The sequence below is a fragment of the Ranitomeya variabilis genome, chromosome 1, assembly GCF_051348905.1.
Source record: "Ranitomeya variabilis isolate aRanVar5 chromosome 1, aRanVar5.hap1, whole genome shotgun sequence".
Lineage (NCBI taxonomy): Eukaryota > Metazoa > Chordata > Amphibia > Anura > Dendrobatidae > Ranitomeya > Ranitomeya variabilis.
This window is the reverse complement of record NC_135232.1, coordinates 830,220,396-830,238,972: the sequence shown is the minus strand read 5'-3', so window position 1 is coordinate 830,238,972 and position 18,577 is coordinate 830,220,396. Positions and strand designations below refer to the sequence as shown.

The window sequence follows — 18,577 nt, the reverse complement described above, 5'->3', positions numbered from 1 at the left end:
CCAAGATAGATCTTCGAGGGGCGTATAATCTTGTGTGTATTAAACAGGGCGATGAATGGAAAACAGCATTTAATACGCCCGAGGGCCATTTTGAGTACCTGGTGATGCCATTCGGGCTTTCTAATGCTCCATCTGTGTTTCAGTCCTTTATGCATGACATCTTCCGAAAGTATTTGGATAGATTCATGATTGTATATTTGGATGATATTTTGGTCTTTTCGGATGATTGGGAGTCTCATGTGAAGCAGGTCAGAATGGTGTTCCAGGTCCTTCATGCTAACTCTTTGTGATGGGGTCTAAATGTCTCTTCGGAGTTCAGAAGGTTTCCTTTTTGGGCTTCATTTTTTCCCCTTCTCCTATCGAGATGGATCCTGTTAAAGTTCAGGCCATTTATGATTGGACTCAGCCTACATCTGTGAAGAGCCTTCAGAAATTCCTGGGCTTTGCTAATTTTTGCCGTCGCTTCATCGCTAATTTTTCTAGTGTTGTTAAACCGTTGACTGATTTGACCAAGAAAGGTGCTGATGTGGTGAATTGGTCCTCTGCGGCCGTTGAGGCGTTTCGGGAGTTGAAACGTCGTTTCTCTTCGGCCCCTGTGTTGTGTCAGCCAGATGTTTCGCTCCCTTTTCAGGTCGAGGTTGATGCTTCTGAGATTGGAGCAGGGGCTGTTTTGTCTCAAAGAAGTTCTGATGGCTCTGTGATGAAACCATGTGCTTTCTTTTCTAGAAAGTTTTCGCCTGCTGAGCGTAATTATGATGTTGGAAATCGGGAGTTGTTGGCTATGAAGTGGGCATTCAAGGAGTGGCGACATTGGCTTGAGGGAGCCAAGCATCGCGTGGTGGTCTTAACGGATCACAAGAATCTGACTTATCTCGAGTCTGCCAAGCGGTTGAATCCTAGACAGGCTCGATGGTCGCTGTTTTTCTCCCGTTTCGATTTTGTGGTTTCATACCTTCCGGGTTCTAAGAATGTGAAGGCCGATGCCCTTTCAAGGAGTTTTGTGCCTGATTCTCCGGGAGTTCCTGAGCCGGCTGGTATTCTCAAAGAGGGGGTAATTCTGTCCGCCATCTCACCTGATTTGCGGCGGGTGCTGCAGGAGTTTCAGGCTGATAGACCTGACCGTTGTCCAGCAGAGAAACTGTTTGTCCCTGATAGATGGACTAGTAGAGTTATCTCTGAGGTTCATTGTTCGGTGTTGGCTGGTCATCCTGGGATTTTTGGTACCAGAGATTTGGTGGCTAGGTCCTTTTGGTGGCCTTTCTTGTCACGGGATGTGCGTTCTTTTGTGCAGTCCTGTGGGACTTGTGCTCGGGCCAAGCCCTGCTGTTCTCGTGCCAGTGGGTTACTTTTGCCCTTGCCAGTCCCGAAAAGGCCTTGGACGCATGTTTCCATGGATTTTATTTCAGATCTCCCTGTCTCTCAAAGGATGTCGGTCATCTGGGTGGTTTGTGATCGCTTCTCTAAGATGGTTCATTTTGTACCCTTGCCTAAATTACCTTCCTCCTCTGATTTGGTTCCATTATTTTTCCAGCATGTGGTTCGTTTGCATGGCATTCCGGAGAACATTGTGTCGGACAGAGGTTCCCAGTTTGTTTCAAGGTTTTGGCGGTCCTTTTGTGCTAAGAAGGACATTGATTTATCTTTTTCTTCGGCTTTCCATCCTCAGACAAATGGCCAAACCGAACGAACTAATCAGACTTTGGAGACCTATCTGAGATGCTTTGTTTCTGCTGATCAGGATGATTGGGTGACCTTCTTGCCATTGGCCGAGTTCGCCCTTAATAATCGGGCCAGTTCGGCTACTTTGGTTTTGCCTTTTTTTTGTAATTCTGGTTTTCATCATCGTTTTTCTTCAGGGCAGGTTGAGCCTTCGGACTGTCCTGGTGTAGATTCTGTGGTGGACAGGTTGCAGCAAATTTGGACTCATGTAGTGGACAATTTGACATTGTTCCAGGAGAAGGCTCAACGTTTCGCCAACCGCCGTCGCTCTGTTGGTACCCGACTTCGTGTTGGGGATTTGGTTTGGTTGTCGTCTCGTTATGTCCCTATGAAGGTTTCTTCTCCTAAGTTTGAACCTCGTTTCATTGGTCTTTATAAGATTTCTGAAATTCTCAATCCTGTGTCGTTTTGCTCTTCCAGCTTCTTTTGCCATCCATAATGTGTTCCATAGGTCGTTGTTGCGGAGATATGTGGCGCCTATGGTTCCCTCCGTTGACCCTCCTGCTCCGGTGTTGGTCGAGGGGGAGTTGGAGTATGTGGTGGAGAAGATTTTAGATTCTCGTATTTCGAGACGGAAACTTCAGTACCTGGTCAAATGGAAGGGCTATGGTCAGGAGGATAATTCCTGGGTTGTTGCCTCCGATGTCCATGCTGCCGATTTGGTTCGTGCCTTTCATTTGGCTCATCCTGATCGGCCTGGGGGCTCTGGTGAGGGTTCGGTGACCCCTCCTCAAGGGGGGGTACTGTTGTGAATTCCGTTCTCGAACTCCCTCCTGTGGTCATGAATGGTACTTCGGCGAGTTCTGTCTGTGGACTCCCTCTGGTGGCTGTGAGTGGAACTGCTGGTTCTTGAGGTTGCTTCCTCAGCTGCCCTCGTTTGTGGCTAGGCTTGCTTCTCTATTTAACTCCACTCAGATCGTTACTTCATGCCAGCTGTCAATGTATCAGTTCTGGTTCAGATCTCTCTCGGATCTTTCTGATGACCTGTCTACTCCAGCAGAAGCTAAGTCCCTGCTAGTTCATTTGTTGTTCATTGTGTACTGAATATATTTCTTAGTACTTGCTAAGTTCTAGTCCAGCTCGCTAACATGATATTGCCTTGCTAGCTGGAAGCTCTGGGGTGCAGAGTGGCACCTCCGCACCGTGAGTCGGTGCGGGGGTCTTTTTGTACACTCTGCGTGGCTTTTTGTATTTTTTTTGTGCTGACCACATAGATCCCTTTCCTATCCTCTGTCTATTTAGTGAAGACTGGCCTCCTTTGCTGAAACCTGTTTCATTCCTGTGTTTGTGACTTTCCTCTTAACTCACAGTCAATATATGTGGGGGTCTGCCTTTTCCTTTGGGGAATTTCTCTGAGGCAAGGTAAGGCTTTATTTCCTATCTTTAGTGTTAGTTAGCTCTTAGGCTGTGAAGAGGCGTCTAGGGAGAGTTAGGTACGCTCCACGGCTATTTCTAGTTTGTGAGATAGGATTAGGGTTTGCGGTCAGCAGAGATCCCACTTCCCAGAGCTTGTCCTGTCATCTAGTTTAACCATCAGATCTTTCCAGGTGCTCCTAACCACCTGGTCCATAACACCCTGCACGGCGTCTCCACTTCTGGCTCTGCTTTACAGCGTCTTCACTTGCGGTGTTCCTCTCGCAGAGCAGCACCCATTTTCTTCTTTGCGCTCTTTTTGGCTGGCTCTACCCATGAAGGTGTGCCTCCTTCTTCCCCTCGTGCTCCACGTGGCACGGCAATGGCGGTTTGCAAACAAACAGTCACTGTCTGGCACACACTACCTGGCGATGCCAGGGCACAAAATCCTGTTCGTGATGCAAAAAAATGAGTCACCCACCAGGGCAGTGGGGTACTCGGTATCGGGTCCGGTCGCTCTTAAAGGGGATGTCACAGTGGTTGCGACCCGGTCCTTGGCCCTGGGACTCAAAGGGGAACGGTCTTTTAAGGGGTATTGGGAGACTATTTTCGTGACACCATCTGTGGTTCTTGGTCAGTAGGGACAGACGCCGCTTAAAAGGGGTCCTCTGAGGTGATGGTATGGCGGCTGGATGGTGACTGTTCCCACAGGTTAACGGGGTCCCCAGGGCTCCCAAGCTATATGGCAGGGATGATATGTTGCCGATAAATGACAGTGTAATAATTATAGGGGATAATTCAGGAGACTCTTTTTGTGGAACAAGACAACAGGACACAGTTTTATAAGTGGTAAAGTTTATATTATCACATGGTGATTCAAGCAGGTGCAGAGAGAAACTCAAGTCCACAACACTTGGTGCAAATAATAAACGCAGCTTAGCAGTCAATAGGAAACTTCAGAGGTAGATGCAAACAAACAGAAAGTCTATGAAGCAGTTATACTTGAGGAAACTTGACACAAATAGATCCTTGACTTAGTCCAGACACAGATAGATATGCTATTAGGCAGTTCAAATCATATCTTAGCTTCTTAGCTCAACCAGGGAGGCCTGGTTAATAGTCTCAGGTTTTGCAGAGCAGAAACAGCTTACATGTCCAGCAAATGCAGATGGAAGTAACACGAGCAGCAGATGAAGGAGGATTACTGAACACTGGTGTATGCAGCAGGAACTCAGAGCAGAGTGGCAGGATCTCCAACACAGGTTCACAGGAGCAGGTGCAGGTGCAAGGCCAGGGAGTAATCAGGAGCTGGATGCAAAGCAGAATAATTGAAGTCTGGGGTGGAGTTTTATAGCAGGAAGACAAGTGCACGAGACCAAAGACGCCATGTTGGAAAAGGGCAGTAATGCACAAAAGGTAAAAAATGTTCAGAGTCCTGACATTACTCCCTCCTTAGAAGCGGCCTCAGGACGATCCTGGACCTGGTTTCTCAGGGAATCTCTGATGAAAATGAGAAATCTTCTGTTGGGCATTGATGTTTTCCACAGGTTCCCAAGAGTCTTCCTCAGGGGGATATCCCTGCCATCTTATCAGACATTGGAGCCGATTCCTGCGAATCCTGGAATCAATAATTTCCTCCACCACGAATTGTTCTTGTCCATCAATCACCACAGGCTGCGGTGGTGGCACAACACGTCCCTGGAAGGTATTAGGAGATACAGGCTTTAGTAAAGATACATGAAAAACTGGGTGTACCTTCATTGTCCTAGGTAGCTTTAGCCGGCAGGCCACAGAGCTCACAATAGCGTTGATCTTGAAAGGGCCAATTAATTTCTGTCCAAGTTTTTGTGAAGGAACATTTAACTTCAGATTCTTAGTTGCTAACCACACGGAATCTCCTACCTTGAACATGGGTGCAGGTTTACGAAATCTATCAGCCGATCTCTTATAACGTTCTTGAGCCGTGGTCAGGGATTCCTTCAAAACCTCCAGATTTTGTCTCATCGCAGTCAGCCTTTCCTCCACTGCTGGAACCGGAGAATTAATTGGAGACCTAGGTAAAATACACGGATGATAACCCAGATTGGCAAAGAAAGGTGTAAATTTAGTGGAGGCGCTCTGAGAATTATTACATGAAAATTCAGCTAACGGCAACAACTCCAACCAATCATCCTGGAGATGGCTGACATAGCATCTTAGATATTGTTCTAGCGTCTGGTTGGTACGCTCAGTCTGACCATTTGTCTGGGGATGGTAAGCAGAAGAGAGACAGACATTAATATTGAGTGCAGAGCAAAACCCCTTCCAGAATCTTGACGTGAACTGTACTCCACGGTCAGAGATGATCTCATCCGGCACCCCATGCAACCGAAAGACATTCTGTATAACCAAGTTCACTGTATCTTTAGCAGAGGGGAGGCCGGTGCACGGAACAAAATGAGCAGCTTTAGTCAGGCGATCAACTACCACCATGATTGTATTCATGCCCCCCGATGTAGGCAGCTCCACAATAAAGTCCATTGATATAGACCCCCAAGGGCGGGATGGAACAGGTAATGGTTATAGAAGACCCCTAGGTGCCACATGAGGAGTCTTGTAATGGGCACATACCTCGCAAGAGAGAACATAGTCCTTGGTATCCTTCAGGCAAGTTGGCCACCAGAAGAATCGGCTCAGGAACTCTTGTGTCTTCTGTACCCCCCTGTGACCAGCCAACTTGGAGTCATGTACCAACTTGAGGATCTGCAGACGGACGACCTCCGGGACGTAGATACGTTGATCTCTGAACCACATGCCACCCTTAAAGACAAGATTAATATCCACAGGTGGGTTGGCCAGAAATACATCACCTTCATAGGCCTCCCTGCACTCCTTCCACAAGTCCTGATCGTGGATAACTCCGATGAAATTGGCATCAGATAGAATGGTCTTGGACGGGGTTCCAGGTACGGAATCCACAGCATGGATTCGGGATAAAGCATCAGCCTTCCCATTACGAGAACCTGGACGGTACGAGATAACAAAGTTAAATTGATTTAAGAATAAGTTCCAACGAGCCTGACGAGGAGAAAGACATCTAGCGGATCTAAGGAACTCTAAATTGCGATGGTCAGTTAGCACTATGATCTGTTGTGCAGCTCCTTGCAGATGATGCCTCCATTCTTTGAAAGCCGCAATAATAGCCAGCAATTCCTTGTCTCCCACGTCGTAATTCTTCTCTGCTGAGGTTAGTCTACAGGAAAAGAAAGCACAAGGATGTAGCAGACCCTTCTCTCCAGTTCTTTGGGAGAGAACAGCCCCCAAAGCATTATCAGAAGCATCCACCTCCACAATGAAAGGATGTGTTGGATCTGGGTGTATCAACAGCGGTGCTGATGTGAAACAGATCTTCAGCCGATCAAAAGCTTCTTGAGCCTGTGATGACCACTTAAAGGGCTTTTCCTTCTTTGTCAAGGAAGTAATGGGACGGACAATATCAGAAAAATTTCGAATGAAGCGTCTAGAAATTTGCAAAACCAATAAAATGTTGGACCTCCTTAACGTTCTTGGGTGCCGGCCAGTCAAGGATAGCCTGAATCTTACCAGATTCCATGTTCAGCCCCTGGGGAGAGATGATATAACCCAAGAACTGTATCTCAGAACGATGGAACTTGCATTTCTCCGGCTTGATATACAGTTGGTTCTCTTTCAGACGTCTTAAAACAGTTTTGACATGTTCATGTTCCTGTAGAGAGTCAGAAAAGATTAGTATATCGTCCAAATAGATCACCACAAACTGGTCCAACAAATCTCTGAAGATGTCATTAACAAGGTGTTGAAATGCTGCAGGGGCGTTACAAAGCCCGAAGGGCATCACAAGAGATTCAAAGTGTCCATACTGGCATCTGAATGCTGTCTTCCACTCATCCCCTGGACGAATATGCACCAAATTATAAGCCCCACGAAGATCCAGCTTAAGAGAACACCTTAGCGTGGCGGACTCTTTCCAGTAATTCGGGAATCAGAGGCAAAGGGTAACAGTTTCGTACGGTTACCTTATTGAGTTCCCGATAGTCAACACAGGGTCTCGGGGTCCCATCCTTCTTCTTTACAAAAAAAATGTAAATAAGACCGCTTTACTTTTTTAGTGGGAGTTCTGAACTATGTTCATTTTGTTAATACCCTGTTTCTTGTCATTTTAGGTCATGTAATGATCATTGATGTATATGACATAGGACTACATGAATTTTATGGGCATAGTGCAATAGAATTGTTTTCTGCGTTTGTTATATTTTTGGGTCTTGAATCTATTATTGATATATAGGTCACAAAACTATGGATACATATGCATGTCACAGGACTGTATTGACCCTATGGGCATTGCAATAGGGATATTAATCTGAATATTATCTGAATGACTACTATCATTCGAACTTTAGTATAAATAGATCACCAATGTGACTACTGATATTTTTGGCTCCAATATCTATTTGGCTATATTATTATCCGAACTATATTTTTCATTATCTGAATTGTAGACTAAAAAGATCACTAATGTGACTACAGATTTTTTTACCCTAACATTTAAACAGAGTACTTATGTTATTCTATGATTTTTGCAGTATCTCTCCTGAGATTACTACGAGATAATTTTTGATTGGGTATTACTGGCCAATTTTTTGTATGTGTGTTTTTGGTGTATTTTAGTGTTAAGATTTTTAGGGTGCACAAGGGCCTTTAGGGTTACCGTCATTCAGCGGTGGCGCCAATACATCAACAAATTAGGGTGCCAACCTCCGCTGGTAGGAAGGGTGAATCTAGGGCTAACCTAGGGAGAGTTTAGCCCTAGTTAAATTAAGTTAGTATACCCCCCTTTCCCCCCCCATCCCCCCATTTCTAATTTTGTGCACCTTTTTTGACAACTAGAAATACTGTTTGATTTTTCCTTTTTTAATCATCTTTAATATAGGTTAATTTTTAGAGGTCTATGGTTTTCTGGTGTGTAATTAAGATTAAGACTAGTGATGAGCGAAAATACTCGTTACTCGAGATTTCTCGAACATGCTCAGGGGTCCTCCGAGTATTTTTTAGTGCTTGGAGATTAGTTTTTCTTTCCGCGGCTGAATGATTTACATCTGTTAGCCAGCCAGCATAAGTACATGTGGGGGTTTGCCTGGTTGCTAGGGAATCCCCACATGTACTTATGCTGGCTAACAGATGTAAATCATTCAGCTGCGGCAATAAAAACTAAATCTTCAAGCATTAAAAAAATACTCGGAGGACCCCCGAGCATGCTCTGGAAACGAGTATATTCGCTCATCACTAATCAAGACCCTACTATTTCATAATAAGGTTTTGGTGTACAATCAATTGTACTCAGGTCTCTCAGCTGCAACTACAATTGAATCTCTAACCGCTGACACTTCCAGGATCAGTGTGATGTCAGCAGTGTGATCAAGTCATCTCATCATGCTACTGACATCACATCCACGCCATAAAGAAATTGTCTTCCTGTGCTGTGAATGAGGTTAGTGCCCAAATTGGAGTCGAGGATATGGATACATTTTACATGAGTGGAGGAAAGGGAAGGACTTTTGAGGGGACAATGCTTGAATGTGCAAGGGGACAATATGGGTGGTAAAAAGTTTGAGGTGACAGTACAATATAGAGATTGGATAGATGTGAGGAGCAGTAAAGAAAGTGGGCAGCAAGAAGGTGACCGTAAGCAGAGGAGATGTTGTGAGGTGGCTGCACAATATAGATACTGGGCAGTATAAGTGGAACAGAGTGGGGGACAGCGTGAAGGAGGCTACTCAGTATGGAAATTGGGCAGCATGGAGAGGGATATTTAAAAGGGAACCTGTCACATCCCCAAATGCTATTAACCTTCAGATATATGGTTAATCTGCAATTAATGACTAAAGAAAGCGCAGCTACCGGGAGAAAATGAACCTAGAGGAGTGCCGATGTGTCTTCAGTCAACGCTCAATACAGTGAACTGTGGCAGTAAGCACATCCCGGCACTGACAGGACTCTGTACTGATGCATTGACTGTTAAAGTGCCAGAGAATACTTGCAGCTACCACTGTGTATTGAGCAGTGACTGTGCAAACACACTGATATTCCTCCATGACAAAGTCAGAGGCTGCTGGGAGGAGTAAAATTAACTTCATCCCTAGAGCTGTGATGGCCGTGCAGCTTTAGAAAGCTGCTATTCCGCTTTATTGAAATACTTACTATACCAACGTATACCACCTATGTGGCACAGGAGAATCACATCTGCAGCAGAATCAGATCATCTGATCACGCTGTTGACATCTCCTCATTCAAAAGTGCCAGCGGTCAGGGCTTCAATTGTACATCAAAATTCAGTCATCTGAGAGATACCTTGGAGGGCCACATCAGGCGGCCTGACTGCACCCCCCTGCTGGCTATGCTCGGGGAACGTGTCCCACCGGTGCCCCTAGATTTACAACTGAAGAAACAGTTCAAAAACAGTTATTTATAATCTGCATCAGTTTTTTTTTACTTAACTAAAAGTTTATTAGGGTACAGCTGAATGTGCAGCAACATAAAGCAATTGTAAGGAGTAAATTAGTCAAAACTGTCCTGGTATTAAATATGAAGATCTGTGTCCCTGAATACAGAGATATTTGTGTCAAATCAACAATTTTCCATTACTTCTAACCTTTTGTAGACTGTCACACCTGTAAAGCAAGAGAAAAATCTTCATTATTGTATTAATTTTTTGTTATCTTTGTTTAATTTGTCTAGAATACGGGATCCGGTTTTGGGCTCCACATTTTAAAAATTATATTCAGAAGTTAGAGTCAGTATAAAGGGGACTAGATTATTACCTGAAATGGAAGGCCTCTCATATGATGGGAGGTTGTAAATGTTGGCCTTGTTTGGTTTAGAAAAAAAAAAGAAAAAAAAAACAAAACAAAAAAAAAAAAAAACACGCCTCGGGGGGGATCTCATTTACATATATAAATATGTGTGTAGTCAGTACAAAGCACTGGCACATGACTTATCCCTTCCAAAAGACCATACTAAGGACCAGGGAGCACTCATTATGGGTGGAAGAGATTCTGGCTTCTAAACAGAAAAAAATGATTTACAGTTAAGGTACCTTCACACTAAACGACTTTGCAACGATAACGATAGCGATCCGTGACGTTGCAGCGTCCTGGATAGCGATATCGTTGTGTTTGACACGCAGCAGCGATCTGGATCCTGCTGTGATATTGCTGGTCGTTGCTGAAAGTCCAGAACTTTATTTGGTCGTCAGATCGGCGTGTATCGTCGTGTTTGACAGCAAAAGCAACGATGCCAGCGATGTTTTACAATGGTAACCAGGGTAAATATCGGATTACTAAGCGCAGGGCCGCGCTTAGTAACCCGATATTTACCCTGGTTACCATTGTAAATGTAAAAAAAAAACAAACAGTACATACTCACCTTCTGATGTCCATCAGGTCCCTGGCTGTCTGCTTCCCGCACTGACTGTGAGCGCCGGCCATTTACAATGGTAACCAGGGTAAACATCGGGTTACTAAGCGCGGCCCTGCGCTTAGTAACCCGATGTTTACCCTGGTTACCCGGGGACTTCGGCATCGTTGGTCGCTGGAGAGCTGTCTGTGTGACAGCTCTCCAGCGACCACACAGCGAAGCTGCAGCGATCGGCATCGTTGTCGATATCGCTGCAGCGTCGCTTAATGTGATGGTACCTTTAGAGCAGTCAGAATGTGGAATGCCCTACCACAGGAGGTAGTAATGGCAGACACTGACAGGTTTAAAGAAAAAAAAAAAAAAACTGGATGATTTGCTCGATACATACAACATTGTGGGTTATAGTTAATTTAGTGAACAAATGCATAATTGGTGGAAAAAAGGTTGAACTTTATGAACCTAGGTCTTTTTTCAACCAATGTAACTTGTGTAATTTTATTTGTTTCAGCATTTTTCTGAAGAACAGTAATATTGTATGTGTGAATCCAAAAGCTGAATGGGTTAAAGTGGAAATTTTAAATGAAAAGGTAAGGCTACACACAAATACAGCGTTTATGAAGTTAAATATAAATCATATCAAATGCTTTTTATAGAGGAGACTAGCAATATTAGAACTACTACAACAGTTTTTGTTGATTGGACAGTTGCAAGGAGATCAGAATGTAAAAGTTTAAAAAAATAATTAGACATGGGAGAACAGAGCACAAATCATTTCAAAAAGCGGGCACCACCAAAATAGTGGGGAATGCACAATGCATAGTAAAAAAAAAAAAAAAGGAAATGGTTAATGGTTAAGGTGGTAGATGAGATTCGCAGCTCTCCGGTCTATTTGCCAAGTCAATAATCTGACCGCTGGACCGAAGCCCTAAGAGTCTCCTAACTGCGTCGTCTTTTTATTATCTAGGCTGGCAAGTCATCATTGTGGCGAGACACACACACTAGACATACCATCCTGTGTAATCAAAATTTCTGGGAATGCTTGGAGGTGAGGAGATTTGCAGGCCTCCTCTAAAGTGGCCAGAGAGTACCAATTTTGCTGATGAACCAAATTCCTGCTCATAGATTCTGATAGCTCTACCAATTATACTTTTTAAACGCGGTGACACATTTCTAGAATATATCAGGCTTTCTGATCTCCTTGTAGCCCTCCAATCATCAAAATCTATCCTTTTATTAGTTCTTAAAGTGGCGCTCAGGCTATGTGCACACGTTTGGATTTTTTGCGGTTTTTGTGCGGAATTCCCCTATAAAAACGCTATAATTCTGCACAAAATCCGCATACATGATGCATCCTATCATTTAGAATGCATTCCACATTTTTTTGTGCAAATGTTGCGTTTTTTTCCGCATAAAAAACGCAATCTGGAAAAAAACGCAGCATGTTCATTCTTTTTGCGGATTTCCCATGATTTTGGAGTGACAGGAGAAATCCGCAATAATTCCGAAAAAAAACGCACGCGGATTTCTGGCAGAAATGTCCGGATTTTTGTCAGGAAAATTTCTGCAAGAAATCCGGACGTGTGCACATAGCCTCAAAGACACCCACAGTACTGGGAACAATATAGTTTCACTCAAGGGAATGGGTAAATGGTGAAGAAGCTGTGATTCCTAAAAAGGACCTTTAACCAAATTTGTCATGTTGAACTGCATACTCCATGTTATAATGGCTGTATAGCGCAATAAAACTTAGTTTTTGTTGATTTTTAAATTTCTTCTCTGTTACAGAGCTATTAAAGTATTTGGCACCTAAGGAGTTATATTTTTCTTCTTAGTCAGAGTTAGTTTTCAATGGGGGAATGTACTACTCTATATGACATTGACCAATTAAACAGGAAGAAACAAACACTCATAGGAAAGAACACGCTCCCACCATAACTTAAAGCAGGTTTCTCAGTGTATGATATGTAATATGGCTCTCATCTCCTGATCTAACCTCCTGCATGAGTCTGTGTGGGGGTAGGGACTGTGCAGCAGAGTTTAGCTGCGTCTTCTACACTGATAGCTTTGTCAGCTCTGCTGTACTACCTCACCCCCACATACTGCCTGTCTCTATGTGAGCTCAAAATGTCAGTATCACACTTGGGTCTGTTGTGCTCAACTTGTAATTGCTCTGCAGTGAGATCAGAGTAGAGCCTCATATCTCACACATAAGTAGTCCAGAACAGGAAGGATGTTCCTGTATGGTATGTAAATGACAGCCCCAATCTCACTGCAGTGCGATTACAAGTTACATCAGCACAGCAAATATAAGTGTGATTACTGACACTCCGTAATCAGGAGAGCTGTTAGGCCACGTTCACATGTTCAGTATTTGGTCAGCATTTTACATTATCTGTAAGCCAAAACCAGGAGTAGGTGAAAAACACATAAGTACGGTGGATAGCACTGCAGCCTTGCTGCGCTGGAGTCCTGGGTTCAAATCACACCCAGGACAACATCTGCAAGGAGTTTGTATGTTCTCCCCATGTTTGCATGGGTTTCCTCCTGGTACTCCGGTTTCCTCCCACATTCCTAAGACATACTGATAGGGAATTTAGATTGTGAGCCCCATCGGGACAGCGATGATAATGTGTGCAAAACTGTAAAAGTGCTGCAAAATATGTTAGCACTATATAAATATTATTATTAAGTGATGACGTGTTTCTATTCTACTTTTCCTCTCATTGTTCCACTCCTGGTTTTGGCTTACAAATGGGGATGTTAAATACAGACCAAATACTAAACATGTGAACATGGCCTTCGAAGGGTTTATAATAAGACATGACTAAACTCAGCTGTGCTAGCCCTCACCCCACACTTACTCATGTAAGTGGTTAAAACAGGAGATCAGGGCCATCTGTCTTTATACAGTCCACACAGAGAAATCTGCTTGTGTGGGGGGACGTAATTGTTTGCCTTTTTGTTGCTGCCCTTTTATGATTGGTCAGCATTATACTGGGAGAACAAGTACACGCCCCCAATGAAGACTGCGATAACGCCAACTTTGGCTAAGAAAAAAATAAATAAAATTAACTCATTAGGTGTCAAATACTTTGATTGCTAATATCTCTGCAGAGAGGCCGAATTTAACAAAATGTTTTATTCCGTTCTGCAACCACTATTGCAGAATGTGTCCAGCTCAACTTAGGAAAAAAAAAGTCGTGAAAGTAAAAAGGTCCTCTTTAAATAATGTGGATATTTTTTTTCTCAGTATCAGTGATCATTCTATCAGTCAACCCTCCACGGATTAGAAAGTTGCACTGCAGCATGATCGCATATATAATGTGTCAAACTGCAGACAGCTGCTACTGCGCTGGTGGCACCATATTAGTGGAGACAATTTTTTGTTTCTCTGCGCAGTAGCAGCTGTCGGTGATCAGATAGACATATGTGATCATGCTGCAGTGCAGGCACCACTCCCCCCCCCCCCCCCCCCCCAAGATATATTTATATATATTTTCATTATGTAAACTAGGGGGCAGATCACTAAGGGATCAGTGACCTGTCAGAAGCCACACTGGTGAAAACCTAATCAACACCACATCAAGATTCCCCCACAGCCCCAAATCACGAGCATATCATTAATCTTTATTTTCAGTAAAAAAAAACAACAACCACAAGATGGATATCCTCAACCAAGGTATCATTTTAATCAGCATAACTGTGCCGACCTGATACTGCCTGTAGGTTACTGTGCGCAATCCTGCTGACAGGTTCTCTTTAAATCTATTTTAAAAATTAATTATTTTGGAGTAAACTTATTTCTCAGCAGTGAGAGGAGCCTGTATAAATGTAGACATGGAGAATTGAAAGGAATGGAAGGGAGTAGTAGAGAGAAAAACTTCTGTCAATTCCCAAAATGTTAACTCCACTTGATTTAGCTGAAGTTGCAAATTTTTTTTTTTTAGCAAGGGGCGTACACAAATCATGGGGCTCCATAGCAGAAGTCCTAATGGACCCTCCCCACAAAAAACAAAATTTGGCAGGGTCACAGAAGAAGGTATCCAACAACTTTGCAGCCCTTAGAAAAGTAAAAAATTTCTCCTATTGCAGGCCTTAGATTTCCCCGTCATTGCACCCATAAAGTATGACGACAACAAAAATGTCCATCAAACACAGTATGATAGCCGTCACAGTGACTTCCTCCACAACCAAAATATGACTAATGTACCACCACACCGCAAAGTATGATGATCCCAGGACAGCATGATGCCCCAACGGTGACCCCCCCAACACAGCCCTCCATACTATATAATTGTATACAGTATAATGCCCGCCTCAGTGTAATCCTCCCACACAGTATAATTCCACAGCCCACCACAGTATAATGCCCCCACACTGTATGCCACCCCACCCACACAGTATGCCACCCAACAGTATAATCCCCCCACACACAGCACTCCACACAATACCTCCACAGTATGCCCCCACACAGCCCTCCACAGTATAATGTCCCCACAAAGTCCTCCACACAGTATAATTTGTCCCACCCAGCCATTCACAGTATAATGCCCCAATACACACAGCCCTCCACAGTATAATGCCCCCACAAAGTCCTCCACACAGTATAATTTCCCCCACCCATTCACTCATTCCGGGTGCAGAGAAGAGCGACCAAGGTTATTAGAGGACTGGGGGGTCTGCCATACCAAGATAGGTTATTACACTTGGGGCTATTTAGTTTGGAAAAACGAAGACTAAGGGGTGATCTTATGTTAATGTATAAATATATGAGGGGACAGTACAAAGACCTTTCTGATGATCTTTTTAATCATAGACCTGAGACAGGGACAAGGGGGCATTCTCTATGTTTGGAGGAAAGAAGGTTTAAGCATAATAGACGCGGGTTCTTTACTGTAAGAGCAGTGAGACTATGGAACTCTCTGCCGTATGATGTTGTAATGAGTGAGTCATTACTTAAATTTAAGAGGGGACTGGATACCTTCCTGGAAAAGTATAATGTTACAGGGTATATATATTAGATTCTTTGATAGGGCGTTGATCCAGGGAACTAGTCTGATTGCCGTATGTGGGGTCGGGAAGGAATTTTTTTCCCCATGGTGGAGCTTACTCTTACCACATGGGTTTTTTTTGCCTTCCCCTGGATCAACATGTTAGGGCATGTTAGGCTATGGGTTGAACTAGATGGACTTAAAGTCTTCCTTCAACCTTAATAACTATGTTACTATGTTACAGTATAATGCCTTCCCCACAATGAACTCAATTTAAAAAAAATAAAAAAATCTCACCATTCCTCTGCTCTTTTCAGCATGTGTTCTGAAGCCCTACATTATATAGTGATGTCATGCCCACTACATAGACTTCAGAGCTCAGACGCAGATGGAGAATGATGGATGGGGACGCGCCCTGTTCCATAATTGCTTTCAACTATCGCCTTCCAGGATGGCAATACAGTAGAAAGTGTGATGCCGGGTGGGGGAGGGGCCTGGTGATGGAGCACCCCCCCAACTCACAGGCCCCATAGCAATTGCGTAGTCTGCCGCTCTTAGCAGTATGCACATTTTTAGCATAATTATAGAGTAACAGTGACAGGGAATGGAGGAGTAATAACCTAACCATCACATAAGAACAATTTACAAAAGGCATTAATATATATATATTTTTTTTATACTCCTTTTCAAAAGGTGGAGTAAAAGAAGAGCATGGACTTTGGAAGCCATTCTGCCACAGCTGTACGCTTTCATGTTGTATAAAAAGACAGGCTTACAGACCTGAACGCTTTAATTATCTATTTTTTGCCAATATAATTTTTTTTACTTCCCTATTCCTGCAATGGCAAAAGAAAAACATTTTTCACCACTCCAGCCAATCACTAGTTTTAAAGGACAATTATCCTCCATGCAAGACAAAGCTGAGGCTAGTGATTAGAGGCAGTGGTCATGTGCATGATGCAAGAGACTGTTGGATCAGTGGGAGTTGAATAGACAAGTAATGATCATTAACTTTTAGCCAAGAAAAATCCCAGCAATGCCCTGTAGAAGCATTAATCACGTAGGATAACCTGTTTCTGCATGATCTATTAGGACATATCCTAATAAAGATACCACTCTAATGTTCGGTTTTATTCACATGTTTTACTCATGTCACAGTTTGGTCATGTGTCAAAAATAAATGCAGTGTGTGAATGAACCGAAATGGAGTCAGCCTTAGGCCCCTTTCACACATCAGTTTTTTGCCATCAATTGCAATGTCAATTTTGAAAAAAAAAACAAATCTGGCAACTGATGCCACTCGATCTGTTTTTTTCTCAGACTTGTATTAGCGACGGATGGCCTCACGTTTCATCAGTCGTTCACAGAATCTGTCAAATTGTTTGTCCGGCAGCCGGAGACATCGGACATAGTAACTTTTTTTTTTATGTCCGTCGAAAAAACGGACAGCGACGGATCCAGAATGGATAGAGTGGAAGCCTATGGTGCCGGATCCATCAAATAATGGAATCTGGCGATGGATTCAGTTTGTTTTTTTTTTTTTTTACTGAGCATGCTCCGATCCAATTAGCCAGATCCGCCAGTCGGATCAGTAAAAAAAACCGAATCAGTCGTATCAGTTTTTCACAATCTGCAACGTCGAGCCAACGGATTGTGACTGACAGCAAAAAAAATGATGTGTGAAAGGGGCCTTAAAATGAGTAACATTGTAAATCCAATGCAGCAACTCCGGTAAGTCTGCAAAATAAGCCGAAAGGAGAGTTAGTCCTAATGTGACACTTTCCAGACCTAATAGTGCCAAATGCAAGCTCTATGCAACATCTTAAAGTGCAAGCAAGCCCTCCTTTAACTTCATTTTTAAAGTTAATCACAAAATTAATATGAATGCTAATGTACATCAAATGTGCTTACTATAATGAAATAAAATTACTTTCATTTAGCCAAATGGAAATTTGAACATTCCTCTATTAGGGCATGTGCACACGTCGTTTTGAACACAAAGAAAACACTCAAAAGAATGAACATATGCCGTTCTATGTAAAAACTACTTGCTCAGAAAGACTGAACGTTTTTTTAAGTCAACCTGCAATGCGAAAACCGCCATTAACCTTCAGATATGGTGTTAATCTGCAAGGTAAAGGTATGTGCACACGTTGCGGATTCGGCCGCTGCGAATTCGCAGCAGTTTTCCATGCGTTGTACAGTACCATGTAAACCTATGGAAAACCAAATCCGCAGTGCACATGCTGCGGAAAATACCGCGCAGAAACGCTGCATTGTATTTTCTGCAGCATGTCCATTCTCAATAGGAATCCGCAGGTATAAAACCGCAGGTGACATCTGCACAAAAAAAACGCAGGTAATCCGCAGTGCGTTTAACCTGTGGATTTTTCAAAAACGGCGCGGAAGAATCAGAACACGAATCCACAACGTGGGCACATAGCCTAATAGCGTTCAGAAGCTGTGCGGTCAATGAAGACCCAGCTGTCAGGAGGCAATTAACTATTCCTGCTGGCTGCATGTGGCCTTCAGTCAAACGTGGCGCTTCAGTCACAGCACAATACATAGTTACAGCCACCACGCACTACACCCAGTCACTGACAGCCAGTACTGTACTGATGCACTGCTGAGCTGGCTGTCAGTCATTGCCAGGACATGGTTACAGCAGCAGCTCACTGTATACAGTTATGCTCAAAGGTTCAAGACTCATTTGTACAATGGCTTAGGAAGGAAAACAAAAGTATGACCATAGACTATTGTGATAAAACCAGCAACACTTGGCTTTTGGGGCACATTTTTCCTAAAGCATATGCTTATGGCCTCCTGATGAACCGCTGTGGGGAAACGCGTTGAGGCGTGTTATTCATCTCTTTTTCCGATAAGTATCGGTTCTCACTCTCCACCCATATGTTTATCATCATCTAAATGTCTTCGGCTGAAGATTGCAGGAATTAATCATTGTGACTTTGTCCTGCCTACTGTGTATTTGTACATTTTCGGTGGTTTACCCATTTGACTAACATCACCAGAGTACCAAGAGGGAGTCTTACGGTCAGCCATCGGTGAGTGGGGGCGCCATATCC

The 18,577-nt window shown here is 43.4% G+C and overlaps 1 protein-coding gene across 1 annotated transcript in view; it reads left to right on the top strand.

The window, feature by feature from the left end:
• CXCL13 (C-X-C motif chemokine ligand 13) overlaps window positions 1-17,328 on the top strand; it is an 84,348-nt gene extending 67,020 nt beyond the window's left edge. The window contains exons 4-5 of the mRNA XM_077260535.1: window positions 11,012-11,090; window positions 16,188-17,328. Of these exons, the coding sequence (XP_077116650.1) occupies window positions 11,012-11,090; window positions 16,188-16,196 (88 nt within the window). The 3' untranslated portion in view covers window positions 16,197-17,328. The remainder of the gene's footprint in view (window positions 1-11,011; window positions 11,091-16,187) is intronic.
• The last annotated feature ends 1,249 nt before the right edge of the window (window positions 17,329-18,577 follow it).